This window comes from Mustela putorius, unplaced genomic scaffold, assembly GCF_011764305.1.
Source record: "Mustela putorius furo isolate JIRA1106 unplaced genomic scaffold, ASM1176430v1.1 tig00003854_pilon_pilon_pilon, whole genome shotgun sequence".
Classification (NCBI taxonomy): domain Eukaryota; kingdom Metazoa; phylum Chordata; class Mammalia; order Carnivora; family Mustelidae; genus Mustela; species Mustela putorius.
The window spans coordinates 585,820-612,714 of NW_025422006.1; the positions used below are offsets into that span (position 1 = coordinate 585,820).

The 26,895-nt window shown below is 57.2% G+C and overlaps 1 protein-coding gene and 1 long non-coding RNA gene across 4 annotated transcripts in view; one reads left to right on the forward strand and one right to left on the reverse strand.

Annotated features, from left to right (window-relative positions):
- PHF2 (PHD finger protein 2) overlaps window positions 1-26,895 on the reverse strand; it is a 67,649-nt gene that overhangs the window by 15,187 nt on the left and 25,567 nt on the right. Inside the window, exons 1-10 of one of the 3 annotated variants that reach the window (XM_013063335.2) lie at window positions 20,485-20,570; window positions 15,545-15,659; window positions 9,684-9,731; window positions 9,104-9,161; window positions 7,094-7,254; window positions 5,457-5,598; window positions 2,924-3,110; window positions 2,027-2,189; window positions 1,491-1,578; window positions 1,054-1,160 (exon numbers count right to left, since the gene is read on the reverse strand). In XM_013063335.2, coding sequence (XP_012918789.1) covers window positions 1,054-1,160; window positions 1,491-1,578; window positions 2,027-2,189; window positions 2,924-3,110; window positions 5,457-5,598; window positions 7,094-7,254; window positions 9,104-9,161; window positions 9,684-9,731; window positions 15,545-15,593 — 1,003 coding nt within the window. In that variant the 5' untranslated portion in view covers window positions 15,594-15,659; window positions 20,485-20,570. Of the gene's footprint in view, window positions 1-1,053; window positions 1,161-1,490; window positions 1,579-2,026; window positions 2,190-2,923; window positions 3,111-5,456; window positions 5,599-7,093; window positions 7,255-9,103; window positions 9,162-9,683; window positions 9,732-15,544; window positions 15,660-20,484; window positions 20,571-26,895 lie in introns of those variants that run through there. The other 2 variants (XM_045064966.1, XM_013063337.2) reach the window with 2 other exon arrangements.
- On the forward strand, window positions 96-5,475 carry LOC123387513. The gene is made up of 3 exons (XR_006601942.1): window positions 96-210; window positions 2,635-5,142; window positions 5,405-5,475. It is a non-coding gene; the product is annotated as an uncharacterized LOC123387513 (long non-coding RNA).

A 26,895-nucleotide genomic window follows, 5' to 3' on the forward strand; every position in this document is an offset into this window, starting at 1 on the left:
TGGTGGGTAGGGGGCGGGGTCAGGGCTGGACCTCCACCCACTGCCACCTGCCCAACTGCCAACGGTCCCTCTTGGAACCTCAGAGCCCTGTCCGAGACGCCCTGTGCAGGGCAGGACAGCCCTCCCACTGTCCATTCGCCGGGGCTCCCAGGCAGGCAGCCCAGCTCGCCCCCTGCCTTTCCCCTGGCCCACTGGAGTGAGGGGCCACAGGTATACCCACACCCCATGTGCTCCTGCACAGCTGTGGTGGCTGGGACCCCCACTGTGGCCACCGGGACAAGCATCGCCCCTGAGACACCCTTGGAGGCTGGGCGAGCCCCGCAGAAAAGGGACAAGGCGCCCCCCTTCTGGCCAGGGAGCCACAGGCAGAGCCGTCAGATCTCTCAGCCACCAGGTCACCGGCTGCTTCTCTGGGCCCCGGCAGAGGGGCGGACCCAGGGGTCAGCGGTCGCCCTGTCAGACCGCCCAGGGTACGGCTCTGCCGGCACGGCTCCTATCCCGCCTCCCTGCCAGGAGCCCGGAGTGCAGCCCCCGTGGGCTCCCTCCTAGGCACGCCCTCTGCCAGCGGGAGGCCCAGGGATCTCAACATGGGGACGGACAAGCCAAGATCAAGGTCCATCTCTTTAGCCTTCCCACCGGCTGGAGTCGGTTTACAAAGGGCTCCAGACCAGGTGGCTTCAGCCTGCAGGGGGAGCGCAGCCCAGCCGCCGGGAGCCAGGCACCCACCATGAAGCCCGGGGAGGAGGACGGGCATGCCACAGGGGTCCCTCAGCTTGCAGCCAGGGCCTCTCAACTTCCCCAGGGAGCCCCACCGGCCATCTCGTGAGGCGACACACGCCAGGCCTGAGAACACACGTCCCAGCCAGCATTCTTAAAAAAACACCAACATCCCCGCGGGCGCCATCCAGCCTCGTGCTACCCTGCAGGGCTCAACCCGGACTGGGCTCTGGCCATGTGAAGGCCCAGCCACCACCCACCCTCATGTCCCCGAGCTCCGCACACAAACGAGCCACCCGGAGCCACCGTCAGAGATGCCAGCCCGCACACCCATACCTTTGAATGCCTCCAGCAGGTGCTTTCCCATGTACCAGCAGGCAGTTTCAAAGTTGGGAAACTGCGTCAGGCTGCCCAGTTTCAACCTCCTTTCCACTTCATATGCTCTGGAAACCATAGCAAAGAATTGTCCAGGGCATTCAGCTCTGAGCAGCTGACACTAAGGGTGAACCCACGTCATAGCCACAGCAAGGCCACACCAAGGCTACGCCACTCAGGCCTCCCCTCTGCAGCAGGGTGGAACAGGGGACCACATGGGAACGAGTGCCCTGCGTGAGGGTGAGCCTGTGGGCCAGTGCCCAGGGAGAGGCCTTTCAACTCACCCGTCACCCTCTAAGGGCCACAGAGGCTGCCCAGGGACCAGGTCACCCAAGGGCAAATGGGGGGGTGCCACCACGCTGGCCTGGCAACAGGGACCCCAGCAGGTGTGGGCCTACCTCATCTGCATCTCCACGCTCAGGCTGTGCAGGAAATGTCCCGCGAAGGCCAGGCAGTCCACGGGAGTGAGTGTGGCATAAATCCAGCCTGGAAGGCAGGGGCATGGTTAGCCCCTGACCTCGCCCTCAGGGAGGGCTCCCCACTGCAGCTTGGGCTTAGGTCATCCCGCCTGCCCTGGGGCCCCTGTCCACCCTGGTTGGCGGCCCCCACACCCTCTTCCTGCCCTGTGATGGGGAGCCTGCGTCCACGCTGGCTTTCCTGTCTGGCACCGACCCAGGAGCTGAAGTAACCCGCCCCGCCTGCCCCAAGTCAGCTGCCCAGCAGCTCCGACCCACACACACAGGGCTAGGAGACAGGGCAGGGTAGTCACAGCCCAGGGGAATGGGCTCGCCTCTAGACCATCCCTGGACACAAGCCTCGGCCAGGAGCGTCCCCCTCCTCTAATATCACAGGTGACGGCTGAGTGGGAGGCCTGGGGCCAGGGCAAAGGCGGGGAGCCTGGCGGGGTGGATGGGGCGCGGGACAGGGCACTCACCCGAGGGGATGAAGAGTGTCTGGCCCTGCTTGAGGGTGCACTTGTAACATCTGTCCACCTGGTCGGCAAAGAACATCTCACTGTGGTTCGCGGCCGACTGCCAGCGCTCGTACAGGGAGATGTTGGCTGAAGCCGGCTTGATGAGATAGAAGATCTTCTCCCCCTGCCAACAAGAGGCCATTGGCAGAGCCCGAGGCAATGCAAGGACAGTGGGGGTCCCCGCGGTGGGTCCAGGCGTGAACACTGCCCCTTCCCTGAAAGGCGGGGCCATGTGGGCTTTGCAATGCATGGTTTGTGAGCAGGGATGAGTGCGGCACAGGAGCCCCGCATGCCACACGCCGTGCTCATGCGACCCTGGGACCGTCACGTGTGCCACGGGGCAGCAAAGGTGGGACCAGCTGTCCGATGAATTTCAAGAAAGCTCTGCTCCTGAGAGCCCTGGGGTCAGGGCTGCTTTGCCCTGCAGGACCCAGAGCCAGAATCATAAGCTGAGCCGCCCACCCCATGTCGGGCTTGGGCAGGTGTGGGGAGACCCCAGTGGGTGGTTGAGCTCAAGCCCTAGGATCCCCTTGTTCGTCTGTCTTCACATCTCCCTTCTCTCCTGACAGGAGCCTCCAGCCCTGCTCCCATACTCGTGTGGGCCCCTCTTCCAGGAAGTCCTGCCAGCACCACATCCTCCGCCTTGGGTGTGCACACCACAGAGCCCTGGGCTGCACTCCAGTGGGCCACCTCTAATTGCTTCATGAACCCCCCTCCTCAGAAACACGCAACATGTGACCCCACCCCTCTGCCTCCCGAGGGCCAGACTCCGCGTCCCTTCTGGAGAAGCTGAGCGCTGGCCCAGCTGGGCTCGTGGGGACTGCAGGTGGCCCTGTGCGTGGAGCCGGGTGAGCCTACCTTGAGCACGTGGTACCAGGCAGAGGCGCCTCCCGAGTCGATGTGGAAGTCGGTGTAGCTGTCCTTCACGCAGATGAGACAGTACTTGGTCACCTTGGGCTTGGCCAGCAGCGCGTCATCGGGCCAGCAGTTCTCTACCCACGACAGCTTCTTAACAATGTCAGGCGGCTCCACGAAACTGGACATCCTGGGGCAGATACAGGAGGAGGGGCACCAGTGACGGGACGTCCGCCAGGCCACCTGGCATGAAGAGGCTCTGGGGCCATGTCCCTCACCTACTTCTCCATCCCGGGCTACGTGGCATCACTCTTGCTCTACAGACAAGCAATCTAAGGTTCCCGGGGGCAGAGGGAGCCCAGCTGCCGGGTGTGGCCATGGCAGGATCTAACACAGGTCTCCCACGGGAAGCCAGAGACCGCCACTCCCTGGGGAGCTGGAGGTGACTGTCTGGGCACGGGGGCGGGGGGGCAGGGGGCAGACGGCATGTCTCGCACACAGTCCAGGCGCTCCCAGGCATCCCTCGCACGGAGAAAAGCGGCTGCTCTCCAGAACGGGCCAACGGGCTGGGGATCACTGTCCAGCCAGCGACTCCTTTCCAAAGAGAACAAGGGAAGGCAAAGGTGCCCTTTGCGATGAGATGCCGCCATCCCGATGGAAACACACAGTGCCGCATCACCACTGCACAGCCCGCAGTCCCTGGCAATGAGAGCCCGGTGCCCTCGCTGCCCCAGGCAGGACCGAACTGCACAGCCCCACACTGAAGGCCATGCCTGCAGGACAAGACGGTCCTGAACTGCGGGCCTGGTTCAGCGACCCTGACCTCAACAGCCTCATCAGCAGACCCTCTTCCTTTAACTCTCCACCATGTCCCCGGGGTAACATCCCCCTCCCCGCTCCCCAGGGTCCTTCTTAACTAGTCCAGGCCCCTGGTGCCCTGGGGCCCTCTTGGTCCTCTGAACACCACCCATCAGGGCTTTCCAAAACCGCCACGAATGTCCTCTCCCTGCTTGATGGCTCCTCGGGTACAAAGCTAGCCCATTCTCCTGCCGCCAAGGCTAGTGGCTCCCTGCAGTCTCCCAGGGCCGAGGGGTGGTATCCCAAGGCCCCCAGACACCCAAGGCCACCGTGGGTGCTGTGCAGAGGTAACCATGCATGTTTGCATCACTGACAGTAGGCACATCACTCTCCATCTGTCACAGCAGTTGCTTCTGGGGTTAGGGGACATGGGAGTCACTGTAGGACCCCCGAGGCCGCAGACCCGGAGACCGCCACAGATAATCCATGCGGTCAGGCCCAGCCCTTGCAGCCCCAGCTGACATCCCCAGGCACAGACCGCACTGATTAACTGGAGGCCACCCTCTCCCTCTCTGGTGGTATAGACCAGAGTCCCAGCTGCTCAACAGCCCGGTGGGAAGTGTGTGTGACCTCCGTGGTCCTCTGGTCAGGTCTGAGGACCCTCGAGGCACCACACATTCTCTGCCAGCGAAGGGGTGGCCCTGAGAGGCCCCAGGAAAAACCCTAAGCCAAAGCATCCAGTCCCCTGGCTCTGCACCCGGCAGCTCTCTATGAAGACCCAGGCTGCTCATAGCCCAAACTAACAGTGATGTTCCCGAGCGTGCTCTCTGGGAGCAAAGCAACACGCCCACCACAACTCAGCCTGAGAGGAAATCCTTGCTGTGAACTCTCAGGCAGTGGCTTTGTCCTGATACCATAAGCCATCCTATTTCCCTTTATGCCTTTGCTGTCAGGAAGCTCACACAGAACCCAGCAGCCGGCTGCAACATCCTGCCGGGGCTCGAGGCACAGGTCTGTACTCTCCGTCTCCATGAGGCTCCAGAAACTCTCCTACCTGACCTTCTGCACGTGATCTATCTGGCTATGCCCTGAGTTTTCCAGAAGTCGGCAAGACAGGAAGGACCCAAAAGTGAAATCACACGTAAACGAAACCACTGTCACCAAGTCGGGCCCTGCGGTGAACAAAGGGTCCAGCTGGAGAGCAGTAGGGATTTGGCCGAGGGGCAGGAAAGGGGGGGCCACGCCACGCCGGCCTGCCTCCATGACGCAAAAACCTGGACCTCAGTGGGCCCCAGTCAGCCACGGAGCCTCACGCCGGACCCTCTGCCCTGGGAAGAGCCGTGAACTGGGCGGGCCCAGCCGGTGGAACTCGGGCTGAGATGGCAGGAGGGGCCGGGGCACAGCACGACCCCGCAGGGCTGCAGGTGTGAATCTGAGGCTGCGTCCGTGGACATGTGCAGGCCCGTGGGTCAGTGGGTACATATGTGTGCGCATGTGGAGACGTGTGTGGCTGTCTGCACAAGTGTGTGAGCGTGAGTGTACGCATTCGGGAAGAATCGACACCACGCTGTTAACTCACAGCTCTTTCCGGGGGGCGGGGGGATGGGTTTCCGGGGGGCGGGGGGATGGGGAGCTGGAGGAGGATCCGGCCCCTGGTTGCTCATTTTCTGTTTGAACTGGTCACAGTGCCTAAGAAGAGACCCTGCCGCAGGCGGCCCGGGGGCTGGCGGGCGCTCACCTGGTGTCGGAGAACTCGAGGCTGGTGAGGTTGAGCACCCGTTTGCGATTGGTGCTGTAGTAGTAGTCCACGAACTCCTTCAGCTTCATCTTGCAGTCTTTCTGCTTGGCGACATCCGTCACGTCAACGCTCCGCTCCGGGCCTGCAGGCAGGGCAGGGGGACGGTGAGCGGGGCAGGATGTGCAGGGGAGGCTGCCGAGTGGGGCTGGGCCTGAGGCTCAGGTGCCTACCTCTGCCCGCACGCGCTGCCCCCGCCCTTCAGCCACGGCGTGGGCCCCGGGGCACAGGAGGCCGCTGACATGCGGGCCCCAGTGAGGGTGGCCACGATAGCAAGTAAAAACACAGGACGTGAGGCACTCGTGAACTTCAGACAAGCAAACGACAAATATGTTGTTAGTCTGAGCACATCCCAAATAACACCCGGAACGTGCTTATGTTTTAAAAATTAAAAAAATCAAAAAACCATGTTTCTAGGGCACCAACTTATTCTGAAAATGGGTAAGTAAAAGGAAGAACATTTTTCCTACATTTCCTGTAGTTGACCAGGAAAAAGATCAGGTTAGGAATCACCAGTGACAGGAGACTCCAGACAGCCCAGGACCTGACAAGGGCAAACACGTCCCATCCGACTCCTAAGTACTTGAGGGACAAAGACGCACAGAACTCACAGCCTTGGCCTTCCTGACAATCCGCCGGGGCCACGTGGACCCCAGCTGCGGGCACAGAGGAGCTGGCCCGTCACCACTCAGGCACCTCCCAAGCCCCACAGAAATCCCGGTGTCCACCTGAAGGCAAACCCGAGCATCTGCCCAGGTGGGGCAGGAACCACTGGGGACATAGAAGCGGGTTACAGGACACCACAGGCAGATTGTGGGATGTTCTAGACCAACAATGTGATCCTCCAGCAACCTCGGGAACAGAGGCCGAGGGGCATAATCACCAAATGCGGTGTGCGATTCCCGCTGCCCGCCCAGAAGGTGTGCAGGGGGCCCCGGGGGAAACTGAGGCAGGGCTCTGGTATGCGTCATCAGTGCCATCAGCTCCACCGAGTGCAGGCCCAGGGCCCTAACACCGTTCTCACGCCGTCTGTCAGAGGCAGGGGCGACACGGCTGTGGGCAGGATGACACCGGCTCACAGGTGCGGAGAGCTCAGGGAGTGCTCGGTGCCAGGCAGGCAGGCCCTAGACCCCAGCTGTCACTCCAGGGGTGCGGCCTCACCTAGGCACTGGGCATTTCTCCCTCCCTGCCACCGGAGGTGGGGTGGGGCACAGGCATTCTCAGGGTCTTCCCTCCTCTTGCCCTGGCCACCCTGCCATCCCCGTGAACACCCTGAGCCCCAGCCACCACGAGGGCCTCAGAGCCTAGCCATGCGGGCTGCAGTCACATGGGCACCGCTGCTGGGGGGAGACGGCCTCAGAGACCAGGCCAAGCACACAAAGGCACTGCTCTCCACCCACAGCTGCCCCAACACGGGTGTCCACAATGAAAGGGCCCCTTTCAGCCCCCATTTTGCAGCCAGAATAACTGAGGAGGGACAGCCAGGGTCACACTCCATTTAGTGGGACATGCGTTCTAACTCCCAAAGGGAGCACGTGGCACAGGGACCAGCCGGGACCTTCGGCAAGCAGGCCACTCACCCACGTAGTTCTCGACGTCGCTGACATAGAAGGTGGGGGCCGGGACCGCCAGGCCCAACCCGTCTTTCTTGGGGACGAGGATGGGTTCAGCGAAGCCGTGCTCCTCCATGTAGCCCAGAGTGAGCTGGCTGCCTGGCACGCGGACCACCACGTCTTCCGCGCTGTGGGAAAAGTGGGGGTCGGGGGTCATGTCGGCCAGCGCCCCCACCCCGCAGCTCCAGGACAGGCCTGGCTGTGGCCTCAGGGCCAGAAACACGAAGCCCCAGCTCCTGCCTCCCGCATGTTGGGAGGAGGCCTTGCCTGCAGCCCCACACCCAGGGCTCCCGGGGAAGCCACGGTGCTCAGACAGGGCCATCAAGGTCCAGGAGGCCCAGGATGAGGACATCCAGAAAACCAGAACTCCCCCCGTGGCAGAGAAAGGCAGAAGTGTGAGTGAGGTCTCTCCCTCTCCTCTCCTGGTCTACCTGCCCACCCTCTATTCCCCGCGACTCCTCCCTAGTGCTCGATGGCACACCCTGCATAAGGCTGTGGTCGGGCCTGAGGACACGGTAGATGGAGACAAACCCCTCTTCAGGGAGAGCCCACCCCCAAGACAAGCCAAGCACAGGACCTACGGGCAGCTGTGTGCTGGGCACTGCACGGGGGACCAGGGACCTTCGGGACCCAGCTGGAACAGCACCAGTGGTGAACCTAGAGACCCTAGAGGGGCATGTGAGGCCGTAAGCCCACAGCTGAGAGTAGACAGAGCTGGGGCGGACTGGGGTGGGGGGACGGTGGCAGGAGTCCGGGTCAGAGTGGCCCATCCAGGCCCGGAGGGTCAGCAGGGAGCAGCACAGGCCCTGGGGTGGGCAGAATGTGGCCAGGGTGAGCAGGGATGAGGGGCCCAGTGACTGGGGGCCTGTCTGCCCTGATGAGGGCTTCTGCCTCATGCCAAGAACACCGGGGAGCCACGGCACAGCTTAAGCAGGGCGACCATAGTTAGCGGTCAGTCCAATAGTGGGAATTTGCAGGCGGCAGCCCAGAGCTGAGCTGACACAAGCTTGGGCTGAGGCAAGTGTCAGATTTGCCACAGAAGCGCCCCTCAGACAGATGGGGCAGGAGCTCAGAGGACTAGAGTCTGGAGAGGGAGGCTGAAGCTGCTGTCCAAGGGGCAGTCTGGGAGGCCAAGGGAATGGATGTGAACTCTGAGGGCAGAGAGACAGCAGGGACCAAACTCTAAGGGAGAGCAGTCAGCAGGAGAGGAGGCGGGGCAGATGGCAGTATCATAGCTCCAAGGAGGATGGGGCTTGAGAAGGGGCCCCAGGGCCATGTCCCACCAAGTGAAGGCCAGTGAAGGTAAGGATTGAGGAGACCCCCAGGGTTGAAGCACATGGTGACAGGTCATTAGGCATGGACCAGGTGCAAGTGGCACATGAGTGAGGAGGAGGAGGCACACAGTGAGCAGCAGGGAGCAGCTCCGAAAGCACGAGAACAGGGCACAGTCAGCGCCAGGAGGCACCGGACAAACCTGAATCCCCTTGTGTCACAAAACCCCCCGCACCAGGCAGACAGAATGGTCCTGTGGGGACTGGCTGCCGTGGGAAACCACATGCTCTGAAGGCCCCACCCCACAGACGGAGGCGGACCATGGGCGCACCAGCAGACCCATCTACCAGCGCGGGTCGGTGCACTGAGGACAACGGACAACTGGGAAAGAGGGTTTCAGACAAACACACTGAACACATTCACAAGGTAATGGAGGGATGGGGCAGAGAGCAGGGAGGGAGGGGAAACAGAGCAGGCAGCATGGACAATGTGTGAGCAGAAATTCTAGACACAAAAAACATTTTCAAAAAATTTTAAAAATTCAACGATGCATTCAATGGTAGCTGCCTGGGGAAAAAAATGGTGAATTTGATGAAATATCTGAAAAATAAGATAGAGAATGGAATAGAAGAGCCATTAAAAAAGAAAACAGGACATTTTTTGGAACTGAGGTAAAATATAATTCTTCAAATTTAAAGAACTTACTGAGTCCTGAGTAGAATTAATAAAAACCAAATGCACATCTGGGAGCACTGTAGCATATCTGTGGTACATCAAGGACAAAGGGACAATCTTAATGTTTTCAGAGAAAAAAAAAACATTATTTACCAAGGCAACCCAAACAAACAAAACACCAACCACTAGACTGACAACAGACATCTCATGAGCAACAAGAGATGCCAAAAGACAATAGAATAATACCTTCAAAGATTGCAAGGAAAATAACTTTTACTCTTGAATTTTAGATACAGTTTAGAAAAATCAGAATCATTTAAGAGTAAGGATGAAATGAAAACATTTTCAAAATGGAGACTATTTCTATAAGCCTTACTGAACCACTAAAGGACAATAATTCAACAAGAGGGAAATCAAATCTAGAAGAAAGAAATGGGACTCAAGAAATAATGGAAAATTATACCACGGATTTCTTCCAACCCCTACTGAAATACCCATAGACTTCTCTGCAGAAACTGACAAGCTGAACTTGGAATGCTGAATGGAAATGCAAGGCACCCAGATGACCAAAACAGTCTTTTAAAAGAAGAACAAAGTTGAGGACACTTACCAATTTCAAAATTCACTCCAAAGCTACAGTAATCAAGACTGTGTAGTGCTGGCATGAGAAGAGAGAAGAGACATACGGATCAGTGGAGCAGAATCAAGTGTCCAAAAATAAACCCAAACATCTATGGTCAACTGCTTTGTACCAGGAACGCCGAGACAACTCAATGGGGAAAAGTCATCTCAATAAACGGCACGTGGGAGAACTGAAGGTCCACATGCAAAAGAATGAAGTGCGATCCCTACCTCACATCATATACACAAATTAACTCAAAGTAAGTTGAAGACCTAAACACAAAAGCTAGAACCATAAAACGTAGAGAAGAAAACACAGGAATTAATCTTCATGACGCTGAATTTGGCAATGGTTTTTCAGAAGCCAAAACCATGAGCAACAACAAAACAAATAAATTAGACCCCATCAAAATTATAAACTTTTGTGCTTCAAAGGACACCATCAAGATGATGGAAAGGTAGCCCACAGAATGGGAGAAAATATCCAATAAATGACAAGTATCCAGAACTATTACAACTCAACAAGAAAAAGACAACCAATTAAATTAGACAGGGTTAGAGTAACTCAGAGTTGACTTCTGGAATCTGCTAAGAGCTTGGACATGGTCACTCCTGTCCTCACAACAAGAAAAAGGCTGAACAAACTGAAAAATCAATGAATTTTCTTATATTCACAGAGAATTAGGGTTATAGGGCAAACAGCCACCCCCGAAATCTGCGGCGACAGGTAAATACAAAAAATCACAACCGAGATAACCTTACCTGAAGTTAAACCTGCTGGAGGCAGTTAGTGGGAGGAATACTTATACGGTAATTTTTTATAGAGTGCATGGGTTGAATGTGAACTAGATTTAGAGTTAAGAACTCATGGGGGCTCCATCTCAGAGGAGACGCACACTTTCATGGACTATACCTCAGGATGTTCTGGTGAAGATTTGCTCTTACTTCAGGAATGGTTGGGGCTTAGTGACTATGTTTTTCCTCTAGAGCAAAAGTCTACCTTCCAGGAGAACTGACTTAACCAGGTCCTCATCTGATGAGGGGAAGGGCCAATGGCCTCCACCAGACCCTACTAGCTTCCTGTCTCAGGAAAGCAGAGAAATGTTTCCAAAGGTAACAGCCCAGAGCCTCAGGGCCCACTGAAGAACTGAGGTTTACTATTCAATTACAGAACATTCCCCTACCCAAACCTGGACTGCCATATGACAGCAGAACAGTTGAGCATAATTGAGAGACTAATTCCATTTAAGAAGGAGTTGCCAGGAAAGCCCAGAGAAAACAGGAGAGGAGGAAAAAACAAGGAAACTACAAGAAAGTGATCTGTCTGGCACCTACAGTTGCAGTGGACATAGCCCAATCCCTACTCAGGTCAACATGAAACCTCACTCTAGATGCATGAGCACCTTAGCTCGTTTGACTCAACACATCATGTCCAGCTTTCAACAAGAAAACCCAAAAGGCATGCTGAAAGGCAAGAAACCCACAGCATGAAGAGACAAAGTAAGGCACCACCAGCAGTCAGAACGGCTACAATCAAAACGACAAGAAATAACAGGTGTTGGTGAGGATGTGGAGAAAGGGGAGCCCTCAAGCACTGTCGGTGGGAATGCAAACTGGTGTAGCCACTGTGGGAGTCTGTACGGAGGCTCCTTAAAAAATAAGAAATAGGGATACCACATGGCCCAGTAATCTCACTAATGGGTATTTACCAAAAGACAATGAAAACACTAATTCAAAAAGATGCACCCCTAGGTTTATAACACCGCTATTTATAAGAGCCAAGAGATGGAGGCAGTCCAAGTGTCCACCCATTCACAAGTGGTCTATATACACACTGGAATATTACTCAGCCATAAGAAAGAATGAAATCTTGCCATTTGCAACGACACAGATGAAGCTAGAGAGCATTGTGTTAAGCAAAATAAGTCAGAGAAAGACAAATACTGTACGATTTCACTCATATGTAAAATTTTAAAAACAAATGAACACAGGGAGGTAAAGGAAGTGAGACAAATCAAGAAACAGACTCTTCACTATAGAGAACACACTGACCGTCACGAGATGGAAGGTGGGTGGGGGGAATGGGGGATGGGGATCAAGAGTTCACATCTTGGGCGCCTGGGTGGCTCAGCGGGTTAAACCTCTGCTTTCAGCTCAGGTCATGATCTCAGGGTCCTGGGATCGAACCCCGTGTCGGGCTCTCTGCTCAGTGGTGACCCTGCTTCCCCCTCTCTCTGCCTGCCTCTCTGTCTACTTGTGATCTCTCTGTCTGTCAAATGAATGAATAAAATCTTATTAAAAAAAAAAAAAGAGTTCACGTCCTGATAATTACTGAAGTGATGTATAGAACTGTTGAATCCCGGGGCGCCTGAAAAGCTTAGTCCATTAAGCACCAATTTTTGGTTTCAGCTCGGGTCATAATCTCAGGGTTCTGGGATTGAGCCGCACATGGGGCTCCTGGCTCAGTGGGGAGTCTGCTTCTCCCTCTCCCTCTGCCCCTCCCCACTGCTGTGCACACATGGGTGCTCTCTCTCAAATAAATTTTTTAAAAAAATAAAACTTCAAAAAATTATGATTAATATGTTAGGAGTGCTAGTGGAAAAAGTGGACAACATGCAGAGAATGGAAGGGCAATATAAGTAGAGAAGTGGACACTCTAAGAATTAAAAAAATGACAGAAATAAATTAAAAACTGTAACAGAAATGAAGAATGCCTTTGATGGGTTCATCAGTAGAGTAGACATGGCTAAGAAAAGAATCAATGAGCTAGAAGTTAAGTCAGTAAAATCTGCCCAACCTGCAATGCCAAGAGGAAAAGAATGAAAAAGGCAGGGAACAGAATATCCAAGATGTGGAGAACTTGCAGAAAGAGTGTATGATGGGAATCCCAGAAAGAAAAACAGAGAGAGGAGCAGAAGAAATGTTTGAAGTACTAATGGTTGAGAATTCTCTAAAAATAATGACATACGTTAAACCACAGATCCTGAAAACTCAGACAACACCAAGCAGGATAAATACCCCAAACTATTCCTAGGCATGTCATAATCAAACTACAAAAAATGACAGACAGGATCTTGAAAAAGGCCACATGAGAAAGATCTACTTCTACCATGACAGTGTGAAGAGCGCTGACCCACACTCCAGCGAAACTGATAAAAATTATTTGGAAAAACATTCAAGACCTCTGGAAATGATTCTAAGAGCAAACATCAAATGAAGAAACATTTAGTCAAGAAAATCTACGAAAGCTTGGTAACCACTCCTCCCTTCACATCCCTGGCTTGGCAAGGAAACTCCTCTCTTGGAAGACTTCAGCCAAGGACACAAGAATGCTGGATGGGAGGGCGCCCAGCTTCGAGGCAGAGGGCTTTCCTCCTGGTAGAACAGCATGGCAGTCTTTCTCATGCTGCCCCGGTTGTCTATTGCTGATTCCAAGTGTTGGGTGAGGACAGCCAAGACATGGGGGCTCCCTTCCTCCACCTGGCCCACAGGTACTGAGACTGTACCCTGAATGTGGCACCCTGAGACTACTGGGGCCCTGGTCCCCCTTGCCCAGCCTCTTCTATTCAACATCCCACTAGAAGTCCTAGCCAGAGCAATTAGGCAAGAAAAAAAAGTAACACAGATTGGAAGGGAAGAAAGCAATCATCTATTCGCAGATGACACAATCCTGTATATAGAAAATTGTAAGGAACCTACTAAAAAGCTACTTGAAATAATAAACGAGCTCATCAAGGTTGCAGGATACAAGACCAATGTACAAAAATCAACTATATTTCAGTACAGTAGCACTGACATAAAATTAAGAATACAGTTCCACTTAAAAGACATCAAGAAGAATAAGTTATTTAGGAATAAATTTAACAAAAGAAGTATATAACTTCTGATGGAAATTTATAATATCTCAATAAGTGGGAAAACGTCCATGTCCATTGGTCAGAAGACTGAGCATTTTTCAGATGGCAATACTCTGATTCTACTGCTTTACAGATTCACCATAATCCTCATCAGCTGACTTCTCTGTAGACTTGACAAGCTAAAACTAAAATCTGCATGGAACTGCAACAGACTCAGAGTGGCCAAAACGATCTTTAAAAAGAAGAAGTTGGAGGACTCAAAACTTCTTCATTTCAAAGCATACTGCAAAGCACAGTAATCCGGACAGTGTGAGACTGGCCTAAGGGTAAACAGAGATTAACGGAGCAGAACTGAGTGTCCAGAAATAAATGGATACACTTACAGCTAAGGGCCAAGACAATTTAATAGAAAAAGAACTGTCTTCTTATAAATGGTGCAGGGAAAAATGGAGAGCCACATTAAAAAAAACAAAAAATTAGATCCTTACCACACACATGTGAAGAAATTAACTCAAAATGTATCAAAGACCAAATTGTAAGACCTAAAAACTATAAAACTCTTAGAAGAAAACACAGGGATAAACCTTCACGACCTTGGGTTTAGACCTAGCAAATGAGCCTCAGCTATGACAACAAAAGCACAAAAAACAAAATAAAAAAAATGGATAAACGGGACTCCATCAAAATGACAAATGTCTGTGCTTCCAAGAACACAACTGAGAAAGTGAAAGTCTACAAAACAGGGTAAAGTATTCACCAATCCTATCTGTTAAGAGACTTCTAAAATATGGAAAGAATTCTTATGACTCAATAATAAAAAGCACCAAAAAGTAAAAATAGGCAAAGGGTCTGAACTGACATTTCTCCAAGGAAGACCTACAAATGACCAGTACGCACATGAGAAGATGCTCCAAGCCACTCATCATTAGGGAAACGTCCATCAGAGCGGAGTGAGCCAACACTTTACACCAGGAAGGACGGTTAGAATCAAAGCGCCAGCACCCCCTGCTGGTGGGATCGGAAAGCGGTGTAACCACTTTGGAAAACAGTCTGGCAGTTCATTCCTCAGACAACGGAATGCAGAGCTACTCCTAAAAACATGAAAACATATGTCCAACAAGATCTTGTACAAGAATGTTTACAGTGGAAATATTCACAGTAGCCAAAAATCAGAAATAACCCAAATGTGTCTGCTGGTGAACAGATAAACAAAATGTGGTCCGGCCATACAACAGAATATTAAACAAAAGCTTCAGGCTGATGAAAACGGTCTACAATCAGCTGGTGGCGGCGCCCACATCTGTGAATACACTAAATACACTGAATCGGGGGGGGGGGGCACAGGGTATGGGAAAAGTGGGGGAAAAGAAAGAAGCCAGAGGAGGGAAGGCCCTTCTCCACACACAGTCACAAGTAAGAGTCACACTAGAACAGAAATCGCGTGTGCAAGAAGACAGGGGAGTGAAATATTTGGACTGTTAGAAGGAGAAACCCCACCACGTAGGGTTCTGTGTCCAGTGAATTACTCTTCAAAAGTTGAGGGAAAAAAGACATTCTCAGACAAATAAAAAAGTCTTCCAGGTGCGAGGGGCTGAGGGGACCCAGAGCTCTGACCCCAACCCTGCCCTCTACCCTCAGGGAGTGCCCTGAGACGGGGGCCTGGGGACAGCCTGCCAGGCCCAGGGGCACAGAGGAAAGCCCAGGCCCATGGGGGCTGGGAACTGCCATGTCCAGAGGGGGGTCTTAAGCAGGACCCCAGACCCCACTGCTTGACTGGACATAACCTGAGGACAGCAGCCTCTCCCTCAGGATGGCTCCGTACAAAGGGCCACAGCAGGTGGGGGAGCCGGATGTGCCCAGAAGGGAGAGGCCGGGCCCCAGAGCCAGGGCCCCAGAGCCAGGGCCCCCCTAGGGTTTCGGGGGGGGCTACGCCAGTCCCCTGGAGGAAAGGCCACACCCCTGATACCCAGCGAGTGGGGCCGCTGCCGCCCACCTGGGGAAGGTCCGACTCCGCAGCTCCTTGATGAAGAGTTGGCTGCCATTCTGCACGGGCTTCACATCGGGCGTCTGCCCTGGACCATGTTTGTGCCAGGCCCTCTTCTTCTTCACTGTGGGGAGACAGGGCAGCTCAGGGACCCAGCCAGGAGGGCAGCCGAGGAGCCGTCAACACCCCAACACTCAAGGCTCCCTATAGGCAGAGCCCTCGTGGTCCCGCAGGGGTCTGGCCCACCCGCCTCCCTCACTGCCCGCCCCCAGCCCCATGATCTCTCCACTGACCCCGCCCTGCACCTGCCAAGCCCCTGGGCTCAGTGACCACATCCAGAGCTAGGGCGGCCTGGGACCTTGCTGAGGGTGTGTCGCATCAGAGGCACCTACGGGGTAGTCCCACCAAGGTTGGCCTTTGGGACACCTCCCCTCTGACCTCGGATATCACAAACCCTGCCACCTCCCTGCTGGGATCTCCGCTGTCCCAATAGCCTGCATCTGGGGCAGAGGCACAGAGAGGCACAGGGAGCTCCCACCCTCACCCCCGAGCTGTGTGCACCTCACCCTCCCCGGTGTGTCCACCCATGCGTACCACCGCCCTACCTGCTCCCTCCGACTTCCATTCCACACGTGCTCCCAGGACACTGGGCACCCCACATTGGACTCTCTAGAGACAAGTGTGTACACGTGCCCCTATGTGACATGTTTGCAGACATAAGCACAGGTGCATGTGCACACACACACTCGCACTCACCCCACTGGACTGCAAGCCCAGGAGGGGAGGTAAGTGATTTTCTTGTGGCCCTCATCCCCCGTTCAGGGTAGCCACTAGTGATGGGGAGTGAGGACAGCACTGGCGCACACACCTGTCCCTGGAGACTCCGGGACAGGGTCTGGAACAGCCTGAGTCAGACTGGCTGTGAGGGATTGCCGCTCGGCCCTCCGGATGCCCTTCCTTCACAGACAAGGACGGAGAGGGGCTCCCACCGTTCCCCATCTCCCATCCAGTCACAGACCCCTGAGACTGTCTCCAACAACGACGCGACATCTCTGTCATGCTTCGCTTGCCATGGCCAGGGTCTGAGCGGGCGTTACTGAAATCTGGCAGGACCCTGCCAAGAAAGGCTTGCGAGCTGGGGCTTCTGATGGCATCAGGCACACATGGGAGCGCAGAAGGGCCTGGGCACCTGCCCAAATCTTTCCTGCCCCACCATGTTGTCACTGTGTGACCTTGCGCAAGTCACTGGGCATCTCTGTGCTGTATCTTCAACAGAGAGGAGCTAATCCCAGCCTCCCAGACTCCTTGTGAGCCACAGGAGGCAAACGACATGCGGCACCCCACCTGCCCGGGAGCTCTTGGGGGGCACACTGTACAAGCACGGACCCTCCTCTTGGCAAGGCTGCTTGGGCTGCAGGCCCTTGTTCACAGGGCTCAGTCCTGCTCCAGACCCCCAGGCTCCCCTAGCTGCACCCACTGCACCTGGCACAGCCCGGCACCAGTGGGCACAGGGCGGAGGGAGGGATGTTTGTGAATGGCGGGTGCCCACTGAGCAGCCCAGCTCTACACAGGGGTCGCCAAAGCTGTAGGTGGCCTGGGAGTCGTCCCTGCTCCCCAAAGAGCTCAGCAGGCTCAGACAAGGGTGGGGGCGGCACGACCCTGATGACGACCCAGGTCACCCTGACTCTGAAACCAGTCTCCATGTCCTCAGCCTTCTCCTAGGTCTGCGGCTGCCTCAGGACGCGAGCCCGACCCCAGAGGCAAGGGGCTCTGGAGTCCACATGGAGCTCCCCGCTGCACGGCCACGGGAGCGTCGTGGGCCTCGGCAATCGGCGGCCCACGCCTGGTGGCCCACGCTCGCCGGGGAGGCGAGCCAGACTCTTGGGGAGCCCTCTCACCAGGAGTCCAGCGTATCCAGGGCCTTGAGAAAGAGGAGGGGGAAGCCAGGCCGCATGCCGGCAGCCATGAGCAACGCCACATAGAGGGGAGACCAGGGGAGAGACAGGCATCCATCCCCATGCAGTCTGAGGGGGACAGCAGAGGTCCTCACGTGGGCCCCCCAAGGTCCTCCAACACTGGCCCCGGCATCACCCCTCACTGCACTTCCTGAGGTCTCCACGTGGAAGGCATGCAGAGCCCCAAGGATGCAGATGCCTGGCAGGAGGGCCCTGGCCAAGGAGGCCACTTGGGGAAACTGAGTCCTGGAGGGCAGCTGGGGGGGTGGGGATGCATACCCGCCGGGAACTGGGCCTGAGAAGCAGGTGCTGCCTGCGGCTGGCGGCCTTCCTGGGCCCTCACTTGGGACGGGGCACCGCGAGCACCTCGAGGACGCGACGGCTAACGCACGGGGCAACACAGATCCGTAAGGGAGGCCGGCCAAGCGTCCTGGGGCTCCCTGGGAAGCCCTGGCTGGTGTGCTCCTTCCCTCCCCAGGGCCCAGAACACGCTGAGCCCCGAGGCCAAATGTCCTCCTGCCTGTGCGTCCCCTGAGGAGGCAGCCTAGAGACCTCAGCCCAGCAGGAGGACGGGACTTGGGGGTGACAGATACCCCCCCCCGTTGCAGCTGCCCTCGGGGCATCACAGCTACAAGGGCCTCGGGGAGGAGGGATGTGGCCAGTCGGGAAGTGGCCTCTGAAGCAGGCTTGCCGGGGTCAGAACTGCTCTTGGGGCCATGCTGCCTGAGCCTTCCCATCGGTGGGGACTCCTTGCCGAGTTCCCTGGGGACCCCCAAGCCCCAACTCTGCGCAAACTGTGAACCTGTGGGCCCCTGTCCTCATCTCAATGTGCCCACCACAGACCCACGTGGGGCCCGGAGCAGCCCATGGGCTTAGGGGTCCCCTGGGGACATGACACCATGATAGTCCTCACCGTGGAGCATCTGACTGCAAAGAATCACCAAACGAACCAGTGTGTCACCGTGACACAGACCCACTCCAAGGCAGAGTGACACACAATTGAGGGCGTGCATCCTGGCAGGAAATGCCAGCTCCCAAGCCTCTGACCCCAATGGCCATGCAGCCCCCAGTAACGGCAGGGAGCCCCTGATCCACAGGACTTATGAAGCATGTGTGCACAGCCACACACACGTACACATACAAGCCTATCAACCTGTGCAAATGCGACACTCACACACACGTGTCCACGCTTGAGCACGCGCATGTGTCTACACACACATCCACACTTGCACACACGCACCTGTCTATACACACACATGTGCCAACGCTTGTGCACATACACCTGTCTACACACATATGTGCACGCACTCCTGTCTATACACGCAAATGCATACATGAACATCTATGCACACATACATACACAAACACATCCAGCCAGGGAGGGGCTGCCGGCCCCCACCAGGCTGCAGTCCCCACATGTCCTGGGAGTGGCTGGCCATAAGTACCAGGAAGGGTTGCCTGTACTTGGCTTTGAGCAGCAGTACAGGGCAGCAGGGACCCCCAGCACAAGGGCGGGGGTCTCGGTCAGCAGACTAAGTTGGGGAACAGTGGACAAGCTCACGGTCAGGGAAAGGTGCTTCCAGGACATGCAGAGATGTTGGAGAAGTCACAGGGTGTGTGACCACCAGCTCCCACCACAGCACTCCCCTGCAGCCCTACCTGAGCCCCAGAGCACGGTCCTGCCCTCCGTCAGGACACTCAGGGCTGTTGTGGGGACAGGCCGGGTCTCCTGGCTCCAGCCCCAGTCTGTCCTTGGCCCTGCCCTAGGGCCGCACGGTGGGACGCCAGCCCCACCTGCTCAACCCCGCCTGCCCTGAGCTTTCCCGTGGCTCAGAAGGGGTTACGACAGCAGCCGGGCAGGGACCAGAGTGGTTTCTGGGTAATCTCAGCAGACCCGCCCTGAGCACAAGCACTGCCGGCCCCTGTGGGTACGAGGGAAGGTAGGAGCCCACAAAGCTTCCTGCTGGTCTCGGGAATTTGGTGATGCTTTACCGCGTGCTGATGCCGTGCTGCAGTCTGGAGGATGAGAGCCGAACCAGGGCGGCCGCTGGATCATCTAGTGATGACGGCACACAGGCCAGACACACAGACAGCTCGGCGAGAAGGAGTGGGGACAGCCCACTGGCCTCACGCAGCTTCCCGGGTGGTGGGATCACGGCCAGCCTCAGCCTCAGGCGTGCAGGCACCCTCCCTCAACCCGCACTGGACCTACAGGACTCGCCCCACAGGAGCTGTGGGGGTCCAGCCTCTGCCCTGTGAATAGACAGCAGGAGGGAGGCTCCCCTTGAAGGAGGGTGACAGGACTTCTGGTGGCCTGGGGCCAGCTGTGGTCCCCCTCAACCCCCCTACACAAACACTCCGGGGTCAGCATCCAGACTGCACCTTTTATGAGCACCCAGGCCCCCCAAGCCAGGTCAGAAATCAGAGGCCACATTAACACCCCCATGCCCTCTGTCTTGCCCCCAAGCCAGGACCCGCCAAGGTAACTGCAGACCAGGGCACACCCCCTGCATGGGCTCAGCCTTGGAACTCGCCTCCTGGAAGGGATATGAGCCCCCAGTGGAGCCACACTGGATAAGCCTGTTCCCAAGGAGCCCCCTCAGGGTGCACTGCACCCCCAAGGGACCAGCAGGCAGTTTGAGATGGGGACTCTCCCTGCAGGTGGTACCAAGGAAGGGACAGCAGATCCCCAACGTGGAGTGGGCAGCAGGCAGCGGGCAGGGTCGGACAGCCACAGCACGGTGTCCCCATCTTGGATGGGTCTGGCCCCTGCAGGTGCTGCGATGTGAGGCCCCTGCCCAGGCCTGTGGAAGTCAGTGGGGTCTCTGCACAGGCCAAGTGGCGTTAGCCGCAGCCCTGGACAGCAGCCCCACAGGAGAGGCTGCAGGGATGAATCCACAGGGACAGTGGGCAAGGCCAGGAGCAGTTCCCAGGCACCAGGGTGCAAGTGCCCACGGCCCTCCCCCAGCCAGCCAGGCCAGGCCCTGTACTTACAGGTAGACTTCCCGTGGGTTTTCTCGCAGTTCGGGCAGTGGTATATGTCGATGTCTGGGGCCTCCTCCTCTTCTACTCCCACACAGCTGAAATGGAGGAAGCACAGATGTAGCCGGCGGTCAGCAACTACTCGGGGCCTTCCCCTGCGGACGCAGACAGCTGCTGTCCACCTCACAGGAGGGGGCACTACGCGTGCAGGGGGAGCAGAACCTGAGCCAGGACAGCAGCCCACAGGGACAGGAGGGGCATGAGGAGGAGGGAGGGAGGGAGAGGCAAGGAAGGCCTTGCTGTTCATGACCGGGCTACGCAGGGGGCCGGGCCATCCAGCAGGACCACCTGCACGACAGCCACTACTCTCCCGTCACCAAAGAGTCGGGGAGGACAAGGGGTCTCAGAGAGGGGCTGCCCCCACCACGTCACCTGGGGAGGCTTAGAGCTAAGGGTTGGGGCTCTCCTGACCCCTTGAGGGACCGCTGAACCAGGGGGCAGGACCAGGGTACCAGGACAACCGGATGTCAAAAGAATGAAGTTGAATCCCTACCTCACACCATATAAAAAGACTAACTAAAAACAGATTGAGCACTGAAATATAAGGCCTAATGCTATAAGACACTAAGAAGAGGAAACAGGAGTACATCTTCATGACCCTGGACTTGGCCATGGATTCCCAGATAGGGCACCGAAAACACAAGCAACAAAAGAAAAATTAACCTGTGTATCAGGGAAATGTAAAATGTTTGTGCAGTAAATGACACTAGGAAGAAACTGAAAAGACAACACGGAGAATGGGAGAGCATCTGCGAATCACCTTTCGATGAAGGCCTAGCGCCCGATGCGCATACGGACGGATGACGGAGACACACACAACAGCATCTAAACGGGCAAAGGACTCAAACAGATTCTTCTCCCAGGATGACGTACAACAGCCAAGAGGCCCTCGACAGAGGCTCTACATGCTTAGCCGTGTGGATTCTCTGGAACGCACAACCGAACCAACAAGACACCACCCCAGGACGGCTACAGGTTTTACAAGAAAAAACACCAGAGACCTGCAAGTGCTGGCCGGGAGGTGGGAACGGAGAGCTCTCTTCCGTCGCTGCTGAGTGTAAAAGTGACAGTTTCTCTGGGAATAGTCTGACGGCTCCCCAGAAAGGTAAGCAGAGACTCACCCTGTGACCCGGCCATCCCACTCCCAGGCACGTGCCCCGGAGAAGGCAGAGCAGGGCCGCAGGCAAACCCCGCACACCAGTGTTCACGGCAACATCACCACGACGACCAAGAGACAGAAACCCGCGAGCGCGCACCGGCTGACAGACAGCCAAGCCACCTGTCCACGCCACGGAGCGGCCCCCAGCCTGAAAGGGGGGCGGCGCGGACACCTGCTACAGCACGACGGCCCCCGGCCACCCAAGGCCACATACGCAGGGCTGCATTTACGCAGAACGCACACCCAGAGGACCCGCCGCAGGAGCGAGGGGCTGGTGGGGAATGGGCAGTGACTGCGGAGGGAGCCTGGCATCTCCTTTCGGACGCAGGTGGAGGCCATGCTTGCGCAACAGTGTGAAGGTACTAACTGCCAAGGAAGGCTCACTTTAAGATGGTTAGTTTTATGTTATGTGAATTTTACCCCACTCGAAAGACAAGGAATGTGCCCCATGACAGGCGCCCCCGTCCCACTGCCACTGAGCCCATCCTCATTAAGGCTGGCCGAGCGCCTGTTCTGCCTGCGGCAGCAGCACAGACCCTACGTGGACCTTCCTGCAACAGCCCTGCAGTAACGGGAGGGTCACCGCTCGCCTACCATGGAGGGCAGATGTGTGTCTGGACCCCAGGCGTCTCCTCACTGTGTTCCCTCGTCCCCTGGCCAGGGTCAGCCACCACCGCTCCGGGCCCCTCGATGGAACACCGTCTGCCACGGCTGCCACATGCCACGGTCCCAGGAGCAGCGCTGGAGCCCACAAAGCCTCCGGCACACGCCTTTGGAAACATGAAGTTCACTCTTCATCTCGGAACGAGCCCCGAACCAAAGTGCGGGCCGCCTGAAGAGACAGGTGTGAGACACAAAGCGACCAGAAGCAGATGCGAGGGTCTAGGGTCCACAGGTCTGCTCTCGCCATGCAAAGGGACTTTCTGAACAAGCAAAGGACATCAGAGAGAACCCTGATGGACAGAAACAGGGCTCCCTCCGACAGCATGTACGGGAGCATCCCCCCTCCTGCAGGAACCGGGCATGAAGGGCATCTCCCCCGCGGAAGAACAGGGGAGAGCCCGAAGGGGCCCAGGCCTATGGAGAAAGATGCCAGAAAGGGGAGCTAGAATCACATTACTGCATCGGTCTCTCGGCAAAGTCACCGAACCAGGCACGCTGAGCTCTTAACGCGGCAGGTGGGAGGCACAGCGGGGACAGCAAACACCGGAGTACCCGAGTCTGTCTCCAGAGCACCCCTGCTTCATGAGAGCCCCTCCTCCTCAAACCCCCGCCCCCAGCTCCTCCCCACCCACAAGGAGGAGCAGCCACTCACCCAGCACCTTCCCCCTGGGCTGGTGCACCCACCTGACTCCTCCCCTCCCTCCCTCCCAGCCCCCTACACCCCTGCCTGCCACAGAAAGGGCCCTGCACCCGGGCGCTCTGCACCCTGGGCCCTGCGCCAGCTGGCCTCGGTGTGCCCAGCCATCAGAGAGCACGCCGGCGAAGCCCCCATCGCCCACACCCACCCGGAGCTGCGCACTCTGGGTGAGAGGCAGAGCCCTGCGGGTCTTCAGGACCCACTGGGACTAGTAATTGGACCCAGAATCCACACCCCGTGTCCACACTTTGTGTTCACACTCCAGACCCACACTTTTCATCTACACCCTAGGTCTACACCCCAGTTCCACATCCTGTATCCACACCCCACGTCTGCCCTGTGTCAACACCCCAAATCCGCACATATTCCTGCCTGGCCCAGCCACAGGGATCCCAGGGACACACAAGGAGCCAACGCAGCACACAGGAGGTCTGAGGTCCGACTGTGAACTCAGCCTCACAGACAGGGGCCCCTTCAACAGGTTAGGGGGCAGGTGTGCGGTGGCGCGCAGAGGGAACGGCGGCTAAGTCCTAGGCCGGGTGTAGGGAGGAAAGTCAGCCTGCCTGAACCACCCCTGCTGGTCCCACATGCATGACAGGTGGGGAAGCTGAGGCCCAGGGTCATAAGGCGTGCAGGCCAACACCCCTCCCCAGCTCTGGGTGCCCCTTCGGTATGCCAGCCTGGGGCATGCAGGTCTCACCAGAGACCCGTTTTGTGCAGGGAGGCCTCTCTAAAACGGACAGAGAGCGGTGGGATATGGGTCCCTTGTTCTACCCAGGGCACCTCAGGGCCACCCCTCACCCAGGAGGGCCACCCACGGCCTGATGCCACCCGCTCCCCCACGACCAGCGTGTGTCACCATGGGCCTCGACTGCCTGGGCTGCCACCCTGACAAGGGCGACTGGAGGTATGGAAACTAAGGTCCCAGGAGCAGCCCCCGGCTGTGCGATGTGCGAGGACAGACCTCCTGACTCCCCGTGTCCCGGGGCCCAAGGACCCTGCGGTTTGGTTTGACCTGGGCAGAGGGCCCTCAGCCACAGCAGCCCCTCTACCCACATGGGGGGAGGCCTTTTACTGAAACCGCTCCCAATTTATGTTTCTATCCCCAAGTTAAGGCTTTCCCAGTGCCTCCTGAGAAATTACTTGGGAAATCACCCAAAAGACTATAAGAACAATAGTCACGGAAAAGTCAGAAACATTCCCCCTGCCTTAAAGCCAGGAGCAAAGTGCCTGCGTCTGGAGGAACCCTGGGCGTGCCTGCCCACCCACCCCCCCAGCCCCAACTGTTCAACCAGTCGCGGAGCACCGCAGACAAAGCAAGCCCATCGCTCTCACAAACAGACTGGCAGGTGATCAGAGAGAACCCTAAAGGCGCCCAGCCTGAGGGCGACATGTGCCCTCCACAGAGCCCTGCCTAGGGCCACCAGCCCAAGCACCAGTCTTGCCGATTTGGGGGTTACCTCCCTATGGAGACGACGACTAGGTCAGGACAAGAGCTGGGCCCCCAAGCATGTCCCCAGACAGAGGGACGGACATGGGGCTCATCTGCTCAAGTCTCACCAGGACACTGAGGCCTCGCCCTTCCTCTACCGTGGGTGTGTGGGTGTGCGGGTGTGCGGGCCAGGAGGGCCCAGAGGAACACCCGCTGGGCCTTCTCCATCACAGGCAGGCGTGGGGAGCAGGCCCCAGAGCCGCCCCACACTCCAGGCCCAAGCAGGGGTTCAGAGCATGGGCTGAGGTCCAGGGACAGAGCCAGGACAAAGGGCACTGACAGGCTAAGAGCCAGGCCCGACCTCCCATCCCTACAGCCTGTCCTGTCCCTGCATCACCACATGTGCAGAAGGCCGTCACCACAGAGATGGAGACCAGGAGATGGGCCAGCCAGAGACTGGGACCCCAAGGGCTGGGAACCAAGTGCCCGGAGCTGTGGTGCATTGGGAGGAGGGAGGGAGAGGGAGAGACGGAGGGGAAGGGGAGGGGAGGGAGGTGAGGAGGAGGAGAACGAAGTCCCTGCAGACACGGACCGGAGTGCGAAGTACACAGTAGAGATCAAGGTGGGCACTAGGCCTCCCAGCAGACAACCCACAACAAACCTGCGCTGTGTGCCGCGCATGGACCTGCGTGCACACGTACGTGTGCATGCCTGCGTGCGTGAGCATGCGTGTGTGCCACACGTGCGTGCATGAGTGTGTGTGTGCATGTGTGCGTGTGCTCCTGTCTGAGCTGCTTCGACCTTTGGCTTGGAAGGTAAGACCTGTGGGGAGAGGTCATGTTTTCAGGAGCACGTGGCCACTGGGGCTGGGGGCTGGGCTGGTCTGAGCCCGCAGTGACCTGGCATCCAGCACTGAGCCAACCCCACAAACATTACAGCTGATGTAAGTGCCATGAGCCAAGCAGAAAGACAGCAGGTGGAGTGAAGACGAACAAAAAACCACAGAAACAGGCCAAGCAGGAAGGACCTGAAGGGGTAGGGGTAGGGGTGGGGGGAGGAGGGACCTGAAGGGGGTACTGTAGCACGAGGGACTGGGGGGGAAGGGGAAGGGGGGCGGAACCGTAGCAGAGGGACCAACAAGGGAGACGGCTGACACTCACAGAGTCACGGGGGCCACCACAGTGTATCTGGCAGGGGAGGCCCGGGCTCCAGGCCCCTTGGGCAGAAGCCACATCCACCCTTGGAGCTGCAAGGCCCCTGGCAACAAGGCCTGGGGGCCCATGGAGGAAGCGGCTCCTCCAAGGTCATCCCGTGGGAATCCCTGCTCTGCCCTCCAGCCAGGCAGGGCTTTCCAGAACCCCAGGGGCAGGACCCTGTCCTCAGAGCTCCCAGGGCCCAGGACACTTATTGTCAAGAGCATTGATTTAACATAAACTACAACTTCTAAAACCCTGTTCTGACATTTACTTGTGTTTGAAGTTCTAGGAGGAACCTCAGAAAAAAATAAAAAAGGAAGTGACCCCTTGCAGAGGGGAGGGACGGGCACCGCCTGCCCTCCGAGGTCCCAGGAGTTCAGTGGCGACAGCCGGTCTGTCACAGCAGCAGGACCTGTGGGCCGCCACCTCTGGACAGCTCCACAAATGCCTCGAGCTGTTCTCGGGGCAGGAGTCCCACACCTGTTGCACACCTACTGTAAGGCAAAGTGTAGGAGTGTTCACAAGCTTGATGTGCACAAGGAGCCGTCCCTGATGACTTGAGAGAGCAAAACTCAGGAGAAGCGACCCCTCCCACCAGGAGGTTGGACACCCGCGCCCTGTCTCTCTCCCATAGCTGAACGTCCTGCTGCCACGAACCCCGGGTGGTACGCGTGTTCGAGTCTTGACGCTAAGGCCCCCACACACGAGCCACACCCCGGGTAGCGCCCCACGTGAGTTTCCTCTCTCCTCTCCTCCGTGCCTTACTAAGCCACCAGAAACCAGCGAGTCTTCCCTTCGTATAAGGCCCAAAGTCCTGCTTTCTTCGGAAGGTCAAGGTGGCTTCCAAGTGCCCCTCCTTAGCTCCCCCCCTCCCACCTTTCCCAGGTCCTGGTGCCCCACGGAGAAGGCGGCCTGAGCCGTCCACCCTGCGGGGAGCCTGCTGCAGGGGGAGGCCGGGCTGGCAGGGGCAGGCAGATGCTAGTCCGAGTGGCCGGGGAGCACAGAAGGAATAGTGGGGGTGCCCTCCTCGCCGATCACTGGCCATGGTGATTCTCTCCCTCTTTCTGCCCTCTCCCTCGCCAACCTCACCCCTGCCTTCGGGCTGCCCCACTCCCCCCCATCCCTGCCCTGCTGGTCTCTGGAGGACGCCCAGACACCAGTGGTTGACACACTTCACATGGAGCAGCCATGGGGACACATGGGGACAGCGTGGTCA